This window comes from Mesocricetus auratus, unplaced genomic scaffold, assembly GCF_017639785.1.
Source record: "Mesocricetus auratus isolate SY011 unplaced genomic scaffold, BCM_Maur_2.0 Super-Scaffold_100013, whole genome shotgun sequence".
Taxonomy (NCBI): Eukaryota; Metazoa; Chordata; class Mammalia; order Rodentia; family Cricetidae; genus Mesocricetus; species Mesocricetus auratus.
In genome coordinates this window covers 43218890-43234921 of record NW_024429196.1, presented here as the reverse complement: position 1 = coordinate 43234921, position 16032 = coordinate 43218890, and the positions used below count along the sequence as shown (strand labels likewise).

General features: G+C 38.8%; 1 protein-coding gene across 2 annotated transcripts in view; it reads left to right on the top strand.

Moving 5' to 3' along the window:
- The window catches only part of LOC101823730 (probable G-protein coupled receptor 141), a 36230-nt gene extending 20734 nt beyond the window's left edge, over positions 1 to 15496 (top strand). The window contains exons 2-3 of one of the 2 annotated variants that reach the window (XM_021228216.2): positions 7447 to 8098; positions 10999 to 15496. In XM_021228216.2, coding sequence (XP_021083875.1) covers positions 11028 to 11915 — 888 coding nt within the window. In that variant the 5' untranslated portion in view covers positions 7447 to 8098; positions 10999 to 11027 and the 3' untranslated portion in view covers positions 11916 to 15496. Of the gene's footprint in view, positions 1 to 7446; positions 8099 to 10995 lie in introns of both variants that reach the window. The other variant, XM_021228215.2, reaches the window with a different exon arrangement.
- The last annotated feature ends 536 nt before the right edge of the window (positions 15497 to 16032 follow it).

Genomic DNA, 16032 nt, shown 5'->3' with positions numbered 1-16032 from the left:
AACTCACCTAGGAGGAGTAGATACCAGGAAATAATCAAATTGAGGGCTGAAATCAATAAAGCATAAACTAGGAAAATATTACAAAGAATCAATGTAATAAAGATTTGGTTCATTGAGAAAATTATCAAGATAGACAAACTTTTATCCAAACTAACCAAACAGCAGAATGTGAATATGCAAATTAACAAAATCAGAAATGAAAAGGGAGACATAACAACGACACTGAGACAGTCCAGAGAATGATCAGGGCACACTTTGAAAACCTGTACTCCACAAAAATCGAAATTTTGAAGGAAATAGATGACTTCCTGGATAGATTTCACCTGCCAAAATTAAACCAAGAACAGATAAGCAATTTAAATAGACCTGTAACACCTAAGGAAATAGAAGCAGTCATCAAAAGTCTCCCAACCAAAAAAGTCCAGGGCCAGAGGCTTCAGTGCAGAATTTTACCAGAAATTCAAAGAACAGCTGATACCATGCAATAGAAGCAGAAGGGTCTTTGCCAAACTATTTTTACGAGGCTTCAAAAACGTTGATACCCATGCCACACAAAGACACAACTAAGAAAGAGAACTTCAGACCAATTTCCCTCATGAACATTGATGCAAAAATACTCAATAAAATACTGGCAAATCGGATCCCAGAAAACTCATCCACCATGATCAAGTAGGCTTCATTCTAGGGATGCAGGGATCTTTCAACATATGAAAATCTATCAGTGTAATCCACCATATAAACAAGTTGAGGAACAAAAATTACATGATCATCTCACTACATACTGAAAAGGCCTTTGACATAATCCAATACCCCTTCATGGTAAAGGTCTTGGAGAGATCTGCGATAACAGGAACATACCTAAATATGATAAAAGATATATACAGCAAAAAAAACAGCCAACATCAAACTAAATGGACAGAAACTCAACAAAATTCTGCTAAAATCAGGAACAAGACAAGGCTATCCACTCTCTCCGTACCTCTTCAATATTGTACTCATAAGTTCTAGCTAGAGAGCAATAAGACAACAAAAGGAGATCAAGGGAATACAAATTGGAAAGGAAGAGGTAAAACTTTGACTATTTGCAGATGATATGATAGTTTATATAAGTGACCCAAAGAACTCTATCAGGGAACTCTTACAGCTGATTGACACCTTCAGCAAAGTGGCAGGATACAAGATCAACTCAAGAAAATTAGTAGCCCTACTATATACAGAAGATAAGGGGGCTGAGAAAGAAATCAGATAAACATCACACTTTACAATTGCCACACACAAGATAAAATACCTTGGGGTAATGCTAGCCAAACAAGTGAAAGCCCTGTATCAAAAGAACTTTGAGTCTTTAAAGAAAGACTCAATTAAAGAAGACACCAGAAATTGGAAAGGTCTCCCATGCACTTGGATAGGTAGGATCAATGTAGTAAAAATGGCAATCCTGCCAAAAGCAATCTACAGACTCAATGCAATCCCCATCAAAATCCCAGCATAATTCTTCACAGACCTTGAAAGAACAACTCTCAACTTTATATGGCAAAACAAAAGTCCCAGGAGAGACAAGACAACCCTGCTCAACAAAGCAATATCTGGAGGCATCACCATTCCTGACTTCAAGCCCTATTATAGAGCTGTAGTCCTGAAAACAGCTTGGTATTGGCACAAAAATAGACAGGTAGACCAGTGAATCGAATTGAACACTCTGAGATTAATCCACCAACCTATGAACAGCTTATTTTCTACAAAGAACCTAAAATTATGGAAAAAAGATAGAATCTTCCAACAAATGGTGCTGGCATAACCAGATATTGGCATGTAGAAGACTGCAGATAGATCCATGTCTATCACCATGTACAAAACTTAAGTACAAATAGATCAAAGACCTCAACATAAATCCAGCCACACTGAACCTGTTAGAAGAGAAAGTGGGAGTTACCCTTGAACGAATTGGTACAGGAGACTGCTTCCTGAACATAACACCATTAGCACAAACTGAGATCAACAATTAATAAATGGGACCTGCTGAAACTGAGTAGCTTCTGTAAGGCAAAGGACACAGTCAGCAAGACATAAAGGCAACCCACAGATTAGGAAAAGATATTCACTAACCCCACATCTGACAGAGGGCTGATCTCCAAAATTTACAAAGAACTCAAGAAGCTATTCTCCAAAACACCAAAGGACCCAATTAAAAAGTGGAAGACTGAACTAAATAGAGAATTCTCAATAGAGGAGTCTAACATGGCTGAGAGACACTTAAGAAAGTGCTCAACATCCTTAGCTATTAGGGAAATGCAAATCACAACAACCCTGAGATATAATCTTACTACTGTCAGAATGTCTAAAATCAAGGACACCAATGACAGCTTATGCTGGAGAGGATGTGGAGAAAGGGAAACACTCCTCCATTGTTGGTGGGAGTGCAAACTTGTACAGCCACTTTGGAAATAAGTATGATGTTTCCTTATTAAAATGGGAATCTGTCTACCACACGACCCAGAAATTCCACTCTTAGGCATATACTCAAGAAGGATGTCTGTTTCACTATGTTCATAGCAGCATTATTTTTAATAGCTAGATCCTGGAATCAACCTAGATGCTCCACAACTGAAGAGTGGATATAGAAAATGTGGTACATTTACACAATGGAGTACTACACAGTGGAAAAAAGCAATGGAATCTTGAAATTTGCAGACAAACAGATGGCACCAGAAGAAACCATCCTGAGTGAGGTAACCCAGTCACAAAAAGACAAACATGGTATGTACTCACTCATATATGGATTTTAGACATGTATCAGGGGAGTGAGTCTGGGAAACAGTGAGGTTTTCAAGAGATATGCATTGTACCCCAGAGAAGTGGAAAGAGGCAAGATCTCCTGAGCAGATTAGGAACATGTGGGAAGAGGAGAGGGAACCCAGAAAAAGAGAGGGGGCTAGAGGAGGGTAGAAGAAGACATGGGGGATTAGGAAGGTTGAGTTGAGGTAAGAATAGAGGAGATCATAATGAGAGATCCCATAATAGTAGGAGTCATTATAGCTTTGAGGAGAGAGCTGACACTAGTGAGATTTCCAGAGATCTACAGGGATAACACCAACTGGAAAACTAAGTAATAGCGGAGAGATTACTTTGATAGCCACTACCTGATGATAAGGTTGATGACTACCTTATATGACATCCTAGAACCTTCATCCAGTGACTGATAGAAGCAGAGACAGATACTCACAGCTAAACACTGAACCGACCCCCTGGGACACAGTGACAGAGATGGTGAAGTGATGAGTAAAGGGGTCAAGACCATGCTAGTGAAACCCACAGAGACAACTGACTGGACAAGGGGGGAGCTCTTGAACCCCAGACTGATGGCTAAGGGGCCAACAGGGCACTGACCCAATCTCCATAAATGTATAAGTGAGGAGGCCTCAGAAATCTCTGGGGCCTTGGGTAGTAGATTAGTGTTCACCATGGTATACAAATGAACTTTGGGAGCCCACTCCACATGGAGGGATGCTCTCTCAGCCTGGAAACAAGGGGAAGGGCCTAGGTCCTGCCCTGGATGAAATGACAGACTCTGGAGATCCCTCCAAGGAGGGTCTCATCCTCCCTGGGGAATAATGTAGGGACTGGGCTGGGATGGGGGGGGTGGGGTGGGACTGGTGGAGGGAGCTGGGATTGACATTTGAAGTATGCATGTTTCTAATTTAACTTAAAAAACAAAAATAAATATTCCTATTTAAAAAAAAGAAAAGAAACAATCCTGACTGAGGCAATCCAAACACAGAAAGAAAAGCACTGTATGTACTCATTCATAAGTGGATATTAGACATAGAGCAAAGGATAACCAGCCTACAATCCATAACCCCAGAGATGCTAGGAAGCAAGGAGTACCCTAAGAGAGACATATATCAACACATGGATAAGAGGAAAGAGACAAGATCTCCTAAGCAATCTGGGAGCACGGGACCGAGGGAGGGGGGAGTTAGGAGGAAGGGGGCAGAGGAGAACATAAGGGATGAGGAAGATGGAGGGGAGGGAAAAATAGAGAAAGAAAGCAAGAAAAGAGATACCTGAATAGAGGGAGCCATTATAGGTTTGAAGAGAAATCTGGCAGTAGGGAAATGTCCAGGGATCCACAAGGATGACCCTAATTAAGAAACTAAGCATTAGTGGAAAGGCTACCTTAAATGCCCTTCCTCTATATGAGATTGATGACTACCTTAAATGCCATCCTAGAGTCTTCATCCACTAGCTGATGGAAGCAGAAGCAGAGATCCACAGCTAAACACTAAGATGAACTCTGGAATCAAGTTGTAGAGAGGGAGGAGTGATGAGCAAAGGGGCCAAGACCATGCTGGGGAAACCCACAGAAACAGGTGTCCTGAGCACACAGACCCCAGTCTGACAGTTGGTGAACCAGCACAGGTTCAAACTAGGCCCCCTGAATATGGGTGTCAGTTTGGAGACCAGGGCACTCTATGAGACCTCTGGCAGTGGAGCCATTATTTAAATGTAGGCATGTTTGGTACAGGCAGTTTTTCCCAGTTTCCACCTGGTCCTGAAATCTCTTCATGTGATACCCACCAAAGGGCAGAGTAGACTGGGCATATGCACATATTTAAAGATGAGTATCCACGACTCACAACTACCAAAGACTTTGTGTGTCAACTGTGGTTTAATTATTTGAAAGCAATAAATATATATTATCAAGTGTAAAAATACCGAGTATGTATTATCTCTATGTACTAGAAAATCAGCCAAAGAATATGCCTTTTAAAAATATACTTTGATTGACTGCTAAGGATACTAAAAAGTTCTAGCCTGGAGCATATTCCCTGGGAGGAGGTGTTAGCGGGACATTGGGTTTCCTCCAGCTTTCTTCTGCAGAGAGAAGAGGAGTAATTTGTCTTTATTCTTCTCATTCCAGATCTCCTATCTTTCTAGCATAAAATTTGTTTCTGCCCCTGAGAGCATGAGGCAGAGTGGATATGCACATACTCTTGGAGAGAAGTAAATGGACAGAAACTAAGAACACATGTGCCAGCATGGAGATTGCTTGAAGTCTCCCACACTGCATCCAGAATCCAGGATGACCTCTTCTCTGGGCATTTCTGATCACACACCAACAATGGCTTTTCAAACAACTTCCCAAAGTAGATGTAAATATGTTTGAGAGAGGTTAGATTCTGATTTTGCTGCCAATTTCCCAAAGACTTTTCCCAGCAGCAGTTTATCAACTATAACAATGGCAGGCAATTTCTATCATATTCTTTCTGGAGCAGAGACAACCTATCTAGGGACATCTCAAAAGACATCTTCCATAGGAGGGTACAGAGCCACCCCACTAGAGACATCTGCTTTATGCGTGTACCTGATGAGATGTATTGACTTTGTCTTCTGATAGTCCATGTCAGACTTTAACCCATGAGGTGAGGATAAACACTTCAACAGAATTTGGAGGGCTGGGGAGATGGTTCGGTAGTTAAGTGGACATACTGCAATTCCTGAGGGCATGACTTTTAATTCTTAATATCCGTGTCAGGTGACTTAAAACCGCCTGTAACTCCAGCTTCAGGGGATCCAGAACTCTCTTCTGGCATCCATACATATTCACAACCATGTGGATTTACACGTGTAGACATTTGTGAATAAAAATAAGGAAGTCTTTAAAATGAGAATTTTAAATCTATGGGATTGAATCCATTTAAAACTTTAATTCTATTCCAAAACCAAGGTTCATAGATTATCTCAAACTTTCCACAGTCCTAAAGAGGACAAAGAGCAGTAAATGCTAGCAGGGATGCTGAGGGAAAAGGACCCTCAGATCTGGTGCAGCCACCATGGGAATCCATGTGGAGGTCCCTCAAAAAGCTAGAAATACAACTACCATGTGACCCAGACATACCACTCCAAGCATACACTGGAAGGGATCCACACCATCATGCTACAGAGATGCTTCCACAACCTTGTTTACAGCTTCAGTGTTCACAATAGCCAGGAGGTTGAACCGGCCTCCATGCCCACCAACAGATGAATGATGAAGAAATGTGTTACATACACAATAGTGTTTTGGTAATTAAGATAAATTCATGTCAGTTTTAGAATATGAATGGGATTCTAAATCATCAGGCTGTGAGAAATATGATAGATTCAAAATGTCTCTTTTTGAATAAACACTGTGTGTGTGGAGGGAGTGTGTGTGTGTATGTGAGTGCATGTAGTAACAGTAAGGACTATTTGGGAGGAAGAAGGAGTCAATGAATGGGAATAGAGGCTACCAGAAAAGTTAATCTGACAAAATTCAAGAAAAATGCATAATGTATTAAGATGTCAAAAAACCATTTCTTTCTTCGTAGTGGATGTAGGTTAATTCAAATGTAGAAATAAACAGTGGAAAGTAACTGTTATGCAGACAGAAATCCTCCTAACATGTGCATCCTTGTGGAGTAGGGATGATAGTTTAGAACAAGAACCATACTTTAGTTCTGCAGCCTGTGATAATGTTCTCAGCTCTTGAGTCTCAGTGGCTTTGTTTGTTAAATAAGATTGTATTATACTGAACTAAATCACTTCGAAGATGTCCTTTTAGGAATTTGTTGCTTCTCTTTAAAGAGTAATAATGTCTGCATGGAGAAAAGGCAGACTCTGCCTGTGGGTGGAGACAGTGTGGGATCTCTGCATTCTTCCTGCAATGACAGAGCATATGCACATTTAGCAGACATCAATGCTAGCTTTGATAACAAGAGGTGTTCAGTACAGAGTTTTCAGTTGCAGTTACTTAATTTTTATTCTTTGTTGTTGGTTGCATCAAACCTATTTCCCAGTTTTCCAACCTCTAAATATAGTACCGTTTCTATGGAAACATATTTTAGCATAGAGATTCCAAAAACACATTTTATTTGGAAAATAAAGATTGTCAGATTAATACATTCAAATCTGGGCTGTGACCCAGATTTTGTATTTTATGAATTAATTTTTATTTAAAAAGAGATGCTTGCAATTGGTTGAATATTGTTTCTATGTGATTTTTTTCCTGGTTGAGTTGAGCTGATAAAATTTTTACTTTCTTAGTGAGAGTCAAAATTTTGTTTTTTGTTTAAAGTTTTATTTAAATAATTAAGCAAATGGGTCTGTTACAGTTAGATTCTATTATTTTACATCTTCAAAGTAATAAGGACTGTTGAATGACTGGGCAGCAGATACCACAGGTACAGGTGATGCTTATATTTTCTAAAACAATTTGAAAATAGTCTCCATTGATGCTCAAGTGTCGGCCATAATGGTCTTGCATTATAGTCAATAACATTTTAGTTGTTTTCAGTTTCTGCCACTGAACATTGATCTTTATGACTCCAACAGCTCTGCTTTCAACTGTTGAAGGTGCGTTGGTTCCTTTTATCATTCTGTGGTATTAAATTCGCACTTGTTTTCCATTATGTTTTGATGCCTTAGGACAGCTAAAGGTGACTGTGAGGTTAAGACAGACGGTGAGACAGCTTGTGTAAGAAAATGGGACCTTTACAAGAAACAAACGCTCTGTAGAAGTTACAGCAGCAGAAGGACAGTCTTCAAGAGAATCACATGTCCAAATTGCAGCCTACTTGGGCGAAGGGAGCCTGTGAGCAATGGAACATGAAGGGACACCACCAGTGAGGAAACTGTAGAGAAAGTGTTTCCTCATACCTTTCTCATTCTGAATACTGAACATTTTGGGGCAGTATACAAAAACAGGATGAGAAACTGCACTGGAAGATCCTGATACAGTTTTCATTTTAATTTTGCAAGTAAATCATTGGGACTGAAAAGGAAAGGCTTTCCACAGAGGAGCACATTTGAATCTGTCCCATTGTAGAGATAAGTGTCCGTTTGAGCTCAGATGATTTATCACAACTCTGCATCTTGGCTGTTGGACTTCTTAAGCCTTCAGTGTAATACTTGAGCTATTCCCTCCATTCACAACCCTCCTCATGGGTCTGTCGACTGCTGTGTTAGGGTAGTCTTCGTCCCAGCAACTGCTTTTACTGCCTGCTTTGATGTAGACCAACAGATGACCACAGTGCCTGGTGCTTTTCCACCAGGACCAGTCACAACTGGAAAGGAGCAGGTAAGCACTTTTGATGGCTATGTTTGGTTTTTGGTGGGAGAAGTATCTAGATGTTTTGGTACTTGGTTTTAATGAACAAACAAGTATCCAGAATTAATTATAGACTTTTGAAGGATGATGGGGTTGTAGTCACAATGCAAAGTTTTGAGTGAAAATACAAGATGTTTCTGAGAAATACTAAAATTCAGGCTAAGTCTTGTATGTCATGTTAAATATCTTTGTGTACAGTTTAGAGGAGAAAATTATAAGATATCAGAAATTCTGTTAGGTTCTTTTGTCAGTTCATTAATTTTTAAGTTAGTACTCAAAGTAACATTTCCTTACATTTTCAATCATGTGTCTTCCTCCATCTGCTCGCCATTGTCTGCCCATCTCCCTTCTACCAAACTGTCCACCTTTTAAATGTAATAGTTTCTATTCTTCCTTTCTCTTAAACCTCTTTCTCTATTGTCACACACTCTTTTCTAATTTCATGACTTCTCATACATACACACCCACACATCGATTATTTTATGTCTAGGTTCTACTGGCTGTACATGTCTTTCTGAGTCTTTTCTTACAAATGTCCTGATTTCAGTTTTCTATACAAAAGCAATCCAAATGAATTCTTGAAGGGAGAATTATTCATTTTTTAATATATAGAGGGAAGTTTAAATACCTGTCTCATTGCAAAGTAGCTGCTTAATGGAGGGGTTATTTGTCTTTTCCCAAGTTCTCTCCTCTGCATTAGGACATGTGCACTTATGCTGTGGGACCGCACTATAATTTAGGCTTAGTTAGTTTCAAATTAATTTCAAAATTCAAATTCAAATGAATTTCATAGCTACTTTAAATTATTTTCAAACTTAAATCACATGTACTTAGATTTGAAAAAGACCAACATTTAAACACTAAGTTAGTGTTATATTTGTTTATTTTAATATCGCATAAAATACAGTTTCACATAAAGGTAGGCAAATATATTTTGAATGTATGTACTTTATACAATGCTTATTTTATTGCTATGTATCAAGATTGTTATGGAAGTTGTAATGTTTCTAAGTTGACATAGAATCTTGAGGACAATAACTATGACAGATTCAAACACATTTTAAAATACAGCTATTCTGTCCAAGAAAAATGTCATATTTGCAGAAAAAATTCCAAACTGTTTAAATTAGCATGTGAATGACTTCTCACTCACACACAGATAATTCTACTCTACCTCTCCCCAGGTGGGCAAAAGGCACATGAAAACAAACTTCAGAGCCATAGCAAGAAGTTGGAGCTGCCAAGGCCTGAAGTCTCATAATGTTAGAACAGAGGCCTTGAGAAATTATTGTCACTTTAAAAAGTGAGATATTTGTTAAATACATGTTGATGCAGTGACAGTTTTAAATATCCTAATTATGTATGGTGACAATAAAGTCAAGAACTAAAACTGCCTCTTATGATTTAATGTTAAAGAATCATGATTTTTTTAAATTATGAAGTTATCTGAAGCAAATCAGCACACTGAATGTCCAAGTGACCATCCCCAGCAGCCAGCAGAGCCTTCCTCTTTCCACAGTGAAAGCTCCTGAAGCTGCAGTGACTCAAGGCCGGCTCTCAGTCTCTAAATACAGTCCAGAGCCTTCCTCTTTCCACAGTGAAAGCTCCTGAAGCTGCAGTGACTCAAGGCCGGCTCTCAGTCTCTAAATACAGTCCAGAGCCTTCCTCTTTGCACAGTGAAAGCTCCTGAAGCTGCAGTGACTCAAGGCCGGCTCTCAGTCTCTAAATACAGTCCAGAGCCTTCCTCTTTCCACAGTGAAAGCTCCTGAAGCTGCAGTGACTCAAGGCCGGTTCTCAGTCTCTAAATACAGTCCAGAACTGCATGTATTTGCTGGATGACTGCAAGCCATCTCCATTTTATTGCCCACTTCACGATCTGCCCTTCAGACTCTAACACTGGAAAAACTTGAATAACAATCAGGCAAACCATCTTCCAACAGAATTTCACCAAAACCTAACACACCTACACATTAAAGAATCCCTGCTTAAAAGAAATAGGTCCAGGGTGTGGCATGTTCTAAGGAGCTTCTCGCTCAAAACCCATTCCTAGAAAGCAATCTCTAATGTCACCTGACATACCTTGTGTGCTATGGACATGATTTGTGTGGGTTTTCACTACATTGCTATAAATCCATTTGCCTGGAAATTGAGGGGTTGCCTTTATAAATCTGATCTGAAAGGGGCACTGGGTTTCTACTAATGCCAATTTCATTTAAATTTGGTTATTTTGTGTAACATGAATATGTTGCCTTTAAATTCTATTTATGTGCCAAGGAGAGGCTCACTGCAAGCAAGAAGACCTGACTCTAGATCCTCAGGTCCCATGTAAAAGCTAGGCATGGAGGCATTTGTCTGTAATTCCAGCACTGGGAGATGGGAGAAGGAAGGTTGTAGAGACAGACAGATTCAGATAGTCCGATAGTCAGACTATTTGAGCCAAAAAGTTCAAGTTTCAGTGAGAAACTCTGTCTGAAAAATTAATTGGAGAGTTATTGAGGAAGACAACTTGATGTTACTGACCCCCACACAGGTATACATGCACACATGTGTGAGCACACATGTACAACACACACAATTTATTACAAATACTGAGAGATTTTTTGTCCTTACATGTGCATATGAACATATCTGTTTGTAGAATGCCTAGGGACACAGTTCTTAACTTTATATTCAAACAAAATTTTTTATTTAATTTCACTCACTCTTGTCCTCTAGTTGGTTTGAATTGCTGAATGCAATCTCTAACAGTACTTCTTTTGTATGATATCAATGTTTTTAAAGAGTCCTCAAGGACTGAAAAGTTCAATATTTGTACATGAATCATAGTTTCAATATGTCAATCATAATTTGTACAACTTTTGATTTAGCAGTTTATGATCTAATTTCTTCATGACAAACCATGGGTATGATGAATGAAACCATCGTGTCAAATGTCTCAATGATAGACCAAGACCACTGTGATGCCTACTGCAGGACAACTTTGATAACAGCCTATAGTGTGGTTTTATTTGGAGGCACCATTGGAACAGTTATGATGTCACGTATGATTTTCAAAAGGAATAGCCAATCAGCGATTGCCACGATCATCATTAATATCATTGTGCTGCACTCCCTCCTCCTGATTAGTCTGCCATTCCGCCTCAGCTACTATCTGTCATCAGTCTGGAAGCTTGGATCTTTTACCTGCAGAGTGGTTAGTAGTGTCATATATGGTCATATGTACCTTACCTTTGTTTTCTATGTGGCCATTGTCACTCTTCGGTTGCTCATCTATTTTAAGAAACTCCAAATGCAACAGTTACAAAAGTTCCATGCTGTGGTTCTAAGTATTATCATTTGGATAGTAGGAAGCTTCATCTTTTTGCCAATATTTTTTTTACAGTATGGCACAGATCCAAGTTACACAGAACAACAACGCTGTTTTGAGTTTCATAGATCTCTCAACTGCACGAGTATCATCATCATAAACTATTCTACAATTGTCATTATGATGACAACAGTTCTGGTCCTCTTTCTGACACAGCTGGCTGTCATTCTTTGTTTGATAAGAGACTATTGGCCTGATATGTGGGCCCATCAAGATTACAGAGCCCAAATCAAGAGTTTCTTCTTCCTTATAGTCATAGTTGTCTGCTTTCTACCCCACCATGTATTCAGAGTATATTTCATTCAAAATTATGCAGAGGAAAAAAATTCTAAGTTAATACTTTACAATGAAATCTGTGTTGCTTTAACGACCTTCTGCTGCCTGGATATGTTGTGTTTCATAGGTGGCATCATCCATTAGACCTTCCTATGTTTTTTGTGGCTGCTTTACAGAATGCCTTGATAAAAAATATTTCAATTGAATAGGTGAGGTGCTGTTAACATCTTAAAAAACTCTGAGCTCTTTCTGTGTTCCTCAACATCAAATTTTTAGATTTTTTCTTAGCCAGAACTGTTTTCCTAAAAAACGTAACCCTAGTCACCTCCATTTTCCTTTAATAATGCTTACAGGGTCCAAATGTATTACAGAATATGTTATATTTCTTAGCATTATAATAGTTAAACACACAATTCCTTCGTTTTGCCATTTCATGCAGTATTCACTTCAGTCAAGCATACCTACTGGTTCTTCCAGTACTCCTGAGGCATTTACTATACCAAGTTTTGTTCTGAATGTATTTACTGCCCCCACTCCCAATTCCTGTCCACCAAGTTCTGGAGAACCCATAGATGGGAACTCTACAGCTGAATAGTGCTCTAAATAATCTTAATTTATTCAACTTAACTATTTCATGCTGATATTGGTTTCATGAGGGGATCATTAGCTTGGGTAGAGTGGTCAAGAGAGTTAGAAGAATCTCTTCCAAGAGACTGGGCATTAATGTAATTCATTCTGATCAAGGCACCGTAGGGACTTGGAAGGCAGAGGTTACCACCTGATCAACCTTCAGTACAACAGCAGTAAAAGACAGTGGAAAAGGCATCAAGAAACTGGACCCAGGTTGAGCTTGCCAATAGACTATTTGGGCACACATTTTTGAGGCCATGGAAAGTTTTTTATGGTTTTCCAAGCTACCCTACACATCCAAGAACCATCATATAATAAAAGGACCACTGGTGTCTGCCACACTCAATAACAGGAATCAAAATAACTAACTTGGATTCTGTTTATATTATATAGAAACTAACATGTACTTATACTTCACTTACAATAATGCATCCTTGAAAACTGTATTTAATTAATACTATAATCAATGCTCTAATGGCTAATAGGTGAAAATAGTTAATACAAATGAATTTTGGACTTGGTGTGTGTATAGGGAATCTAACTGTATTTAATAATCATTGACTTTGGGGTCACATATTTACAATCCTCCCCATGGATTCTTTGATAAAAAGGAACATGTAATATGTAGGATTCAAGTAGTAGTTCTTACTTCTCTAATTCAGTGACATCATTTAGAATACAATTTTAAGATAGGGCTGTTATGATTTGATTGATATTGGAGCATACACTGAAAAAACTTGTTTATTGAAAGCTTTGTCCCCATATTGGTGTTCTGGAATCTTTGGAAAGCAAAACCCACATAGAGGAAGTAGATCAAAGGTTCTTTCTCTCTCAATTTATGCTTCTTGTATTACCACATATGAAGATGGTTCTTTGCCACATACCTCCTTCTTCAATAATATTTTGCTCAAATGCATGGTGTCAAACTATGAGTTAAAGTAAATCCTCCAGAAAACAAACTCATTGTTGTTTCTATGCCTGACCATATGGTTTTCTGAGCCTTTGGAACTGATTTGTGGGTGGAATTTTGAAGAACTGGAGAATATAGTCATGGAGTTTCTGAAATGCTACTTCGGAAGAATTAGGAAAATGTAGGTTAGAGAGAGTCTGAAATGTTATAAGTATAGTTTAATGGCTGGTTCTGTGGGAGCTTGGAAGACCAAAATGCTATTGGAGATACTGGCTTTTAGGAACAGGCCTATGAAGTTTCAGGTGACAGTAGGAACTCCCTGGGAATTGCATCTGATGCCATCTGTACTAGTTATGACAAAGCCTCCATTCTGTCTGTATCTTGAAATTATATGCCGGACTGTTTAAAGATGACAGACTAATGAATTTGGTGGATAAAATGCCAAGGCAGTATAGCATTCAGGTGAAGGCATGTTTTTTTCCCTGGATGCTTTTACTTAGATTACAATGAATATTGACTTTGTAAGCCTTCAGCAGCATATGTTGAATAGTCAGAGGCAAGGGGATCACAAGTTCAAGGTCAGTATGACCTACACCCTAAAAAGGGCTGGAAAAGATGGCTCAGTAGGTATAGGTGCTGCTCCAAAGTCTGACCATCTGAGCTTGATCCTCAGAACCTACATGGTAGAAGGAGAGAACTGACTTCCATCAGTTACATGTTTTTGCCCCTCCCACACTCACATGGGTGCATACACACACACACACACACACACACACACACACACACACACACACACACCACATGTAGGAATCAGCTCTATTTTTCCACCATATCGGTTCCAGGGATCCAACTCAGCTTGTTAGGTCTGACATCATGTACCTTTACTCACTGAACCATCTGGTCAGCCTTTAACTTGAGATTTTGAACATTGTTGGAGCTGTGAAGACTTTGGGACTTCTTGAAGATGGGCAGGATACATTTTGCATTGTGATAGGGGGAAAAGACTTTTGGGGGGCAGAAAAAGATATTATGGCTAAGATATGAAGTATTTCCTTTTGAAAAACCTTATATACTAAGAGACCTGGCCTCCATTTGTTGAAATTCTGGAAACTTGGGGCAATAGGACCAAGCTGGAGGAACTAGGTTACTGGGTGTGATTTCTCAAGGATATAGCACTACTGCCCTCCTCTTTTTGTTTGTTAATAAGGAAAGACACATCCTTGCTGTGTGCCCCTGCACCCAAATTGTCATCCCAAGTGCATTGGGCCAAAAGATGATGGAGAATTTGCTTAACCTAAGAACCAAAATAAACATTTCATCCCTTAAGTTATTGTATTGGGTATTGGTCACAATGATGCAAAAGTAATATTAACATAAGACCAAAATTCCACACACTTGAAATCTTATTGGTCAATGTTTATCTCCTGCTTTACTATTAAATCCATTATTAAATCAAGATATAAGTATTGCTTATTTTTGCCCATAAAACTTGTCGTTATTGCCGGGCATTGGTGGCACACGCCTTTAATCCCAGCACTCTGGAGGCAGAGGCAGGCGGATCTCTGTGAGTTTGAGACCAGCCTAGTCTACAGAGCGAGTTCCAGGACAGCCTCCAAAGCCACAGAGAAACCCTGTCTCGAAAAATCAAAAAAAGCTTGTCGTTATTAACAATATAATAATCAATTAAACTTCAAAAATATGCTCCAAATGTTTCATAATTTTCTTACAAACAAGGTAAGAATCAGTGTGCTTAAATTATACTTTATTACTTTTTGAAAATTGATGTTTCTTCACAACAGTTGCAATTGATTTAGTTGGTATTCAACTGACAAATATGCTAATTTCCATGACCATTTTTAATATGTAGACAGCCTCTCAGAGGGATGCTAATGACTGCTATCTATAAATAGTCATATCACTGTACAAGCCCTTCAACCTTCTCTGTTGACTTGTAAATACAGTAGACATCATAAAGTATATCACTTCCCATGACAGCTCATGAAGAGGCTGTGGCTTCCATTTTGGACTCTCTTTCTCAACTGGATTAATTTCTTCTGGACTAAGTCATGCTATGCCACAGGTCCGTGGAAAAATGCACAAGGCAAATAACTGAAAAATCTTCTTAGCAGCCCTGTGAGTAAGCCTGGTTGTGAACTATTTACCATTAAACCTTGAAGTAACTGCCCACTGGGATGGCACATTCATTGTTGCTTCATGAGAGATGCCAAGACAGAACATGTCAGTTAAAACACTTCTAGATTCTTGTATGAAACTGTAAACAGTTCATTTGGTCACTATGTCTTGGGTTATGTGCAATGTTAACCACATATATTAATATGCATGTACATCCATGCGTACATAATACATACATACATTTCCATGTAAGGCACTGCATCTGAGTTTTATAACCCACTTGTTAGTCTCTGCCTGTACTAGTTGCTGTTAATAACAAACACATCATTGTCTCTTCTCCAAGATAATAAAAACTGTGTCTGTTATTGCATCAGAAATTTGAATTGTAGGGGTGTAAAACTATGTCAGTATATGAAAACATCTTGGTGCTTTAAGGCAGAATGCAAGGAGAACAACTGGGGATTGGATAAGACCTGTTAGTCATGCCTAAGAGTAAACCATTAGGTCTCTATGTATGGCCTTTGAATCACTATCAGTTATAGTATCTGGGGCTTGTGTCTTAGTCTGTTTTGTGTTGCTATACAAAAT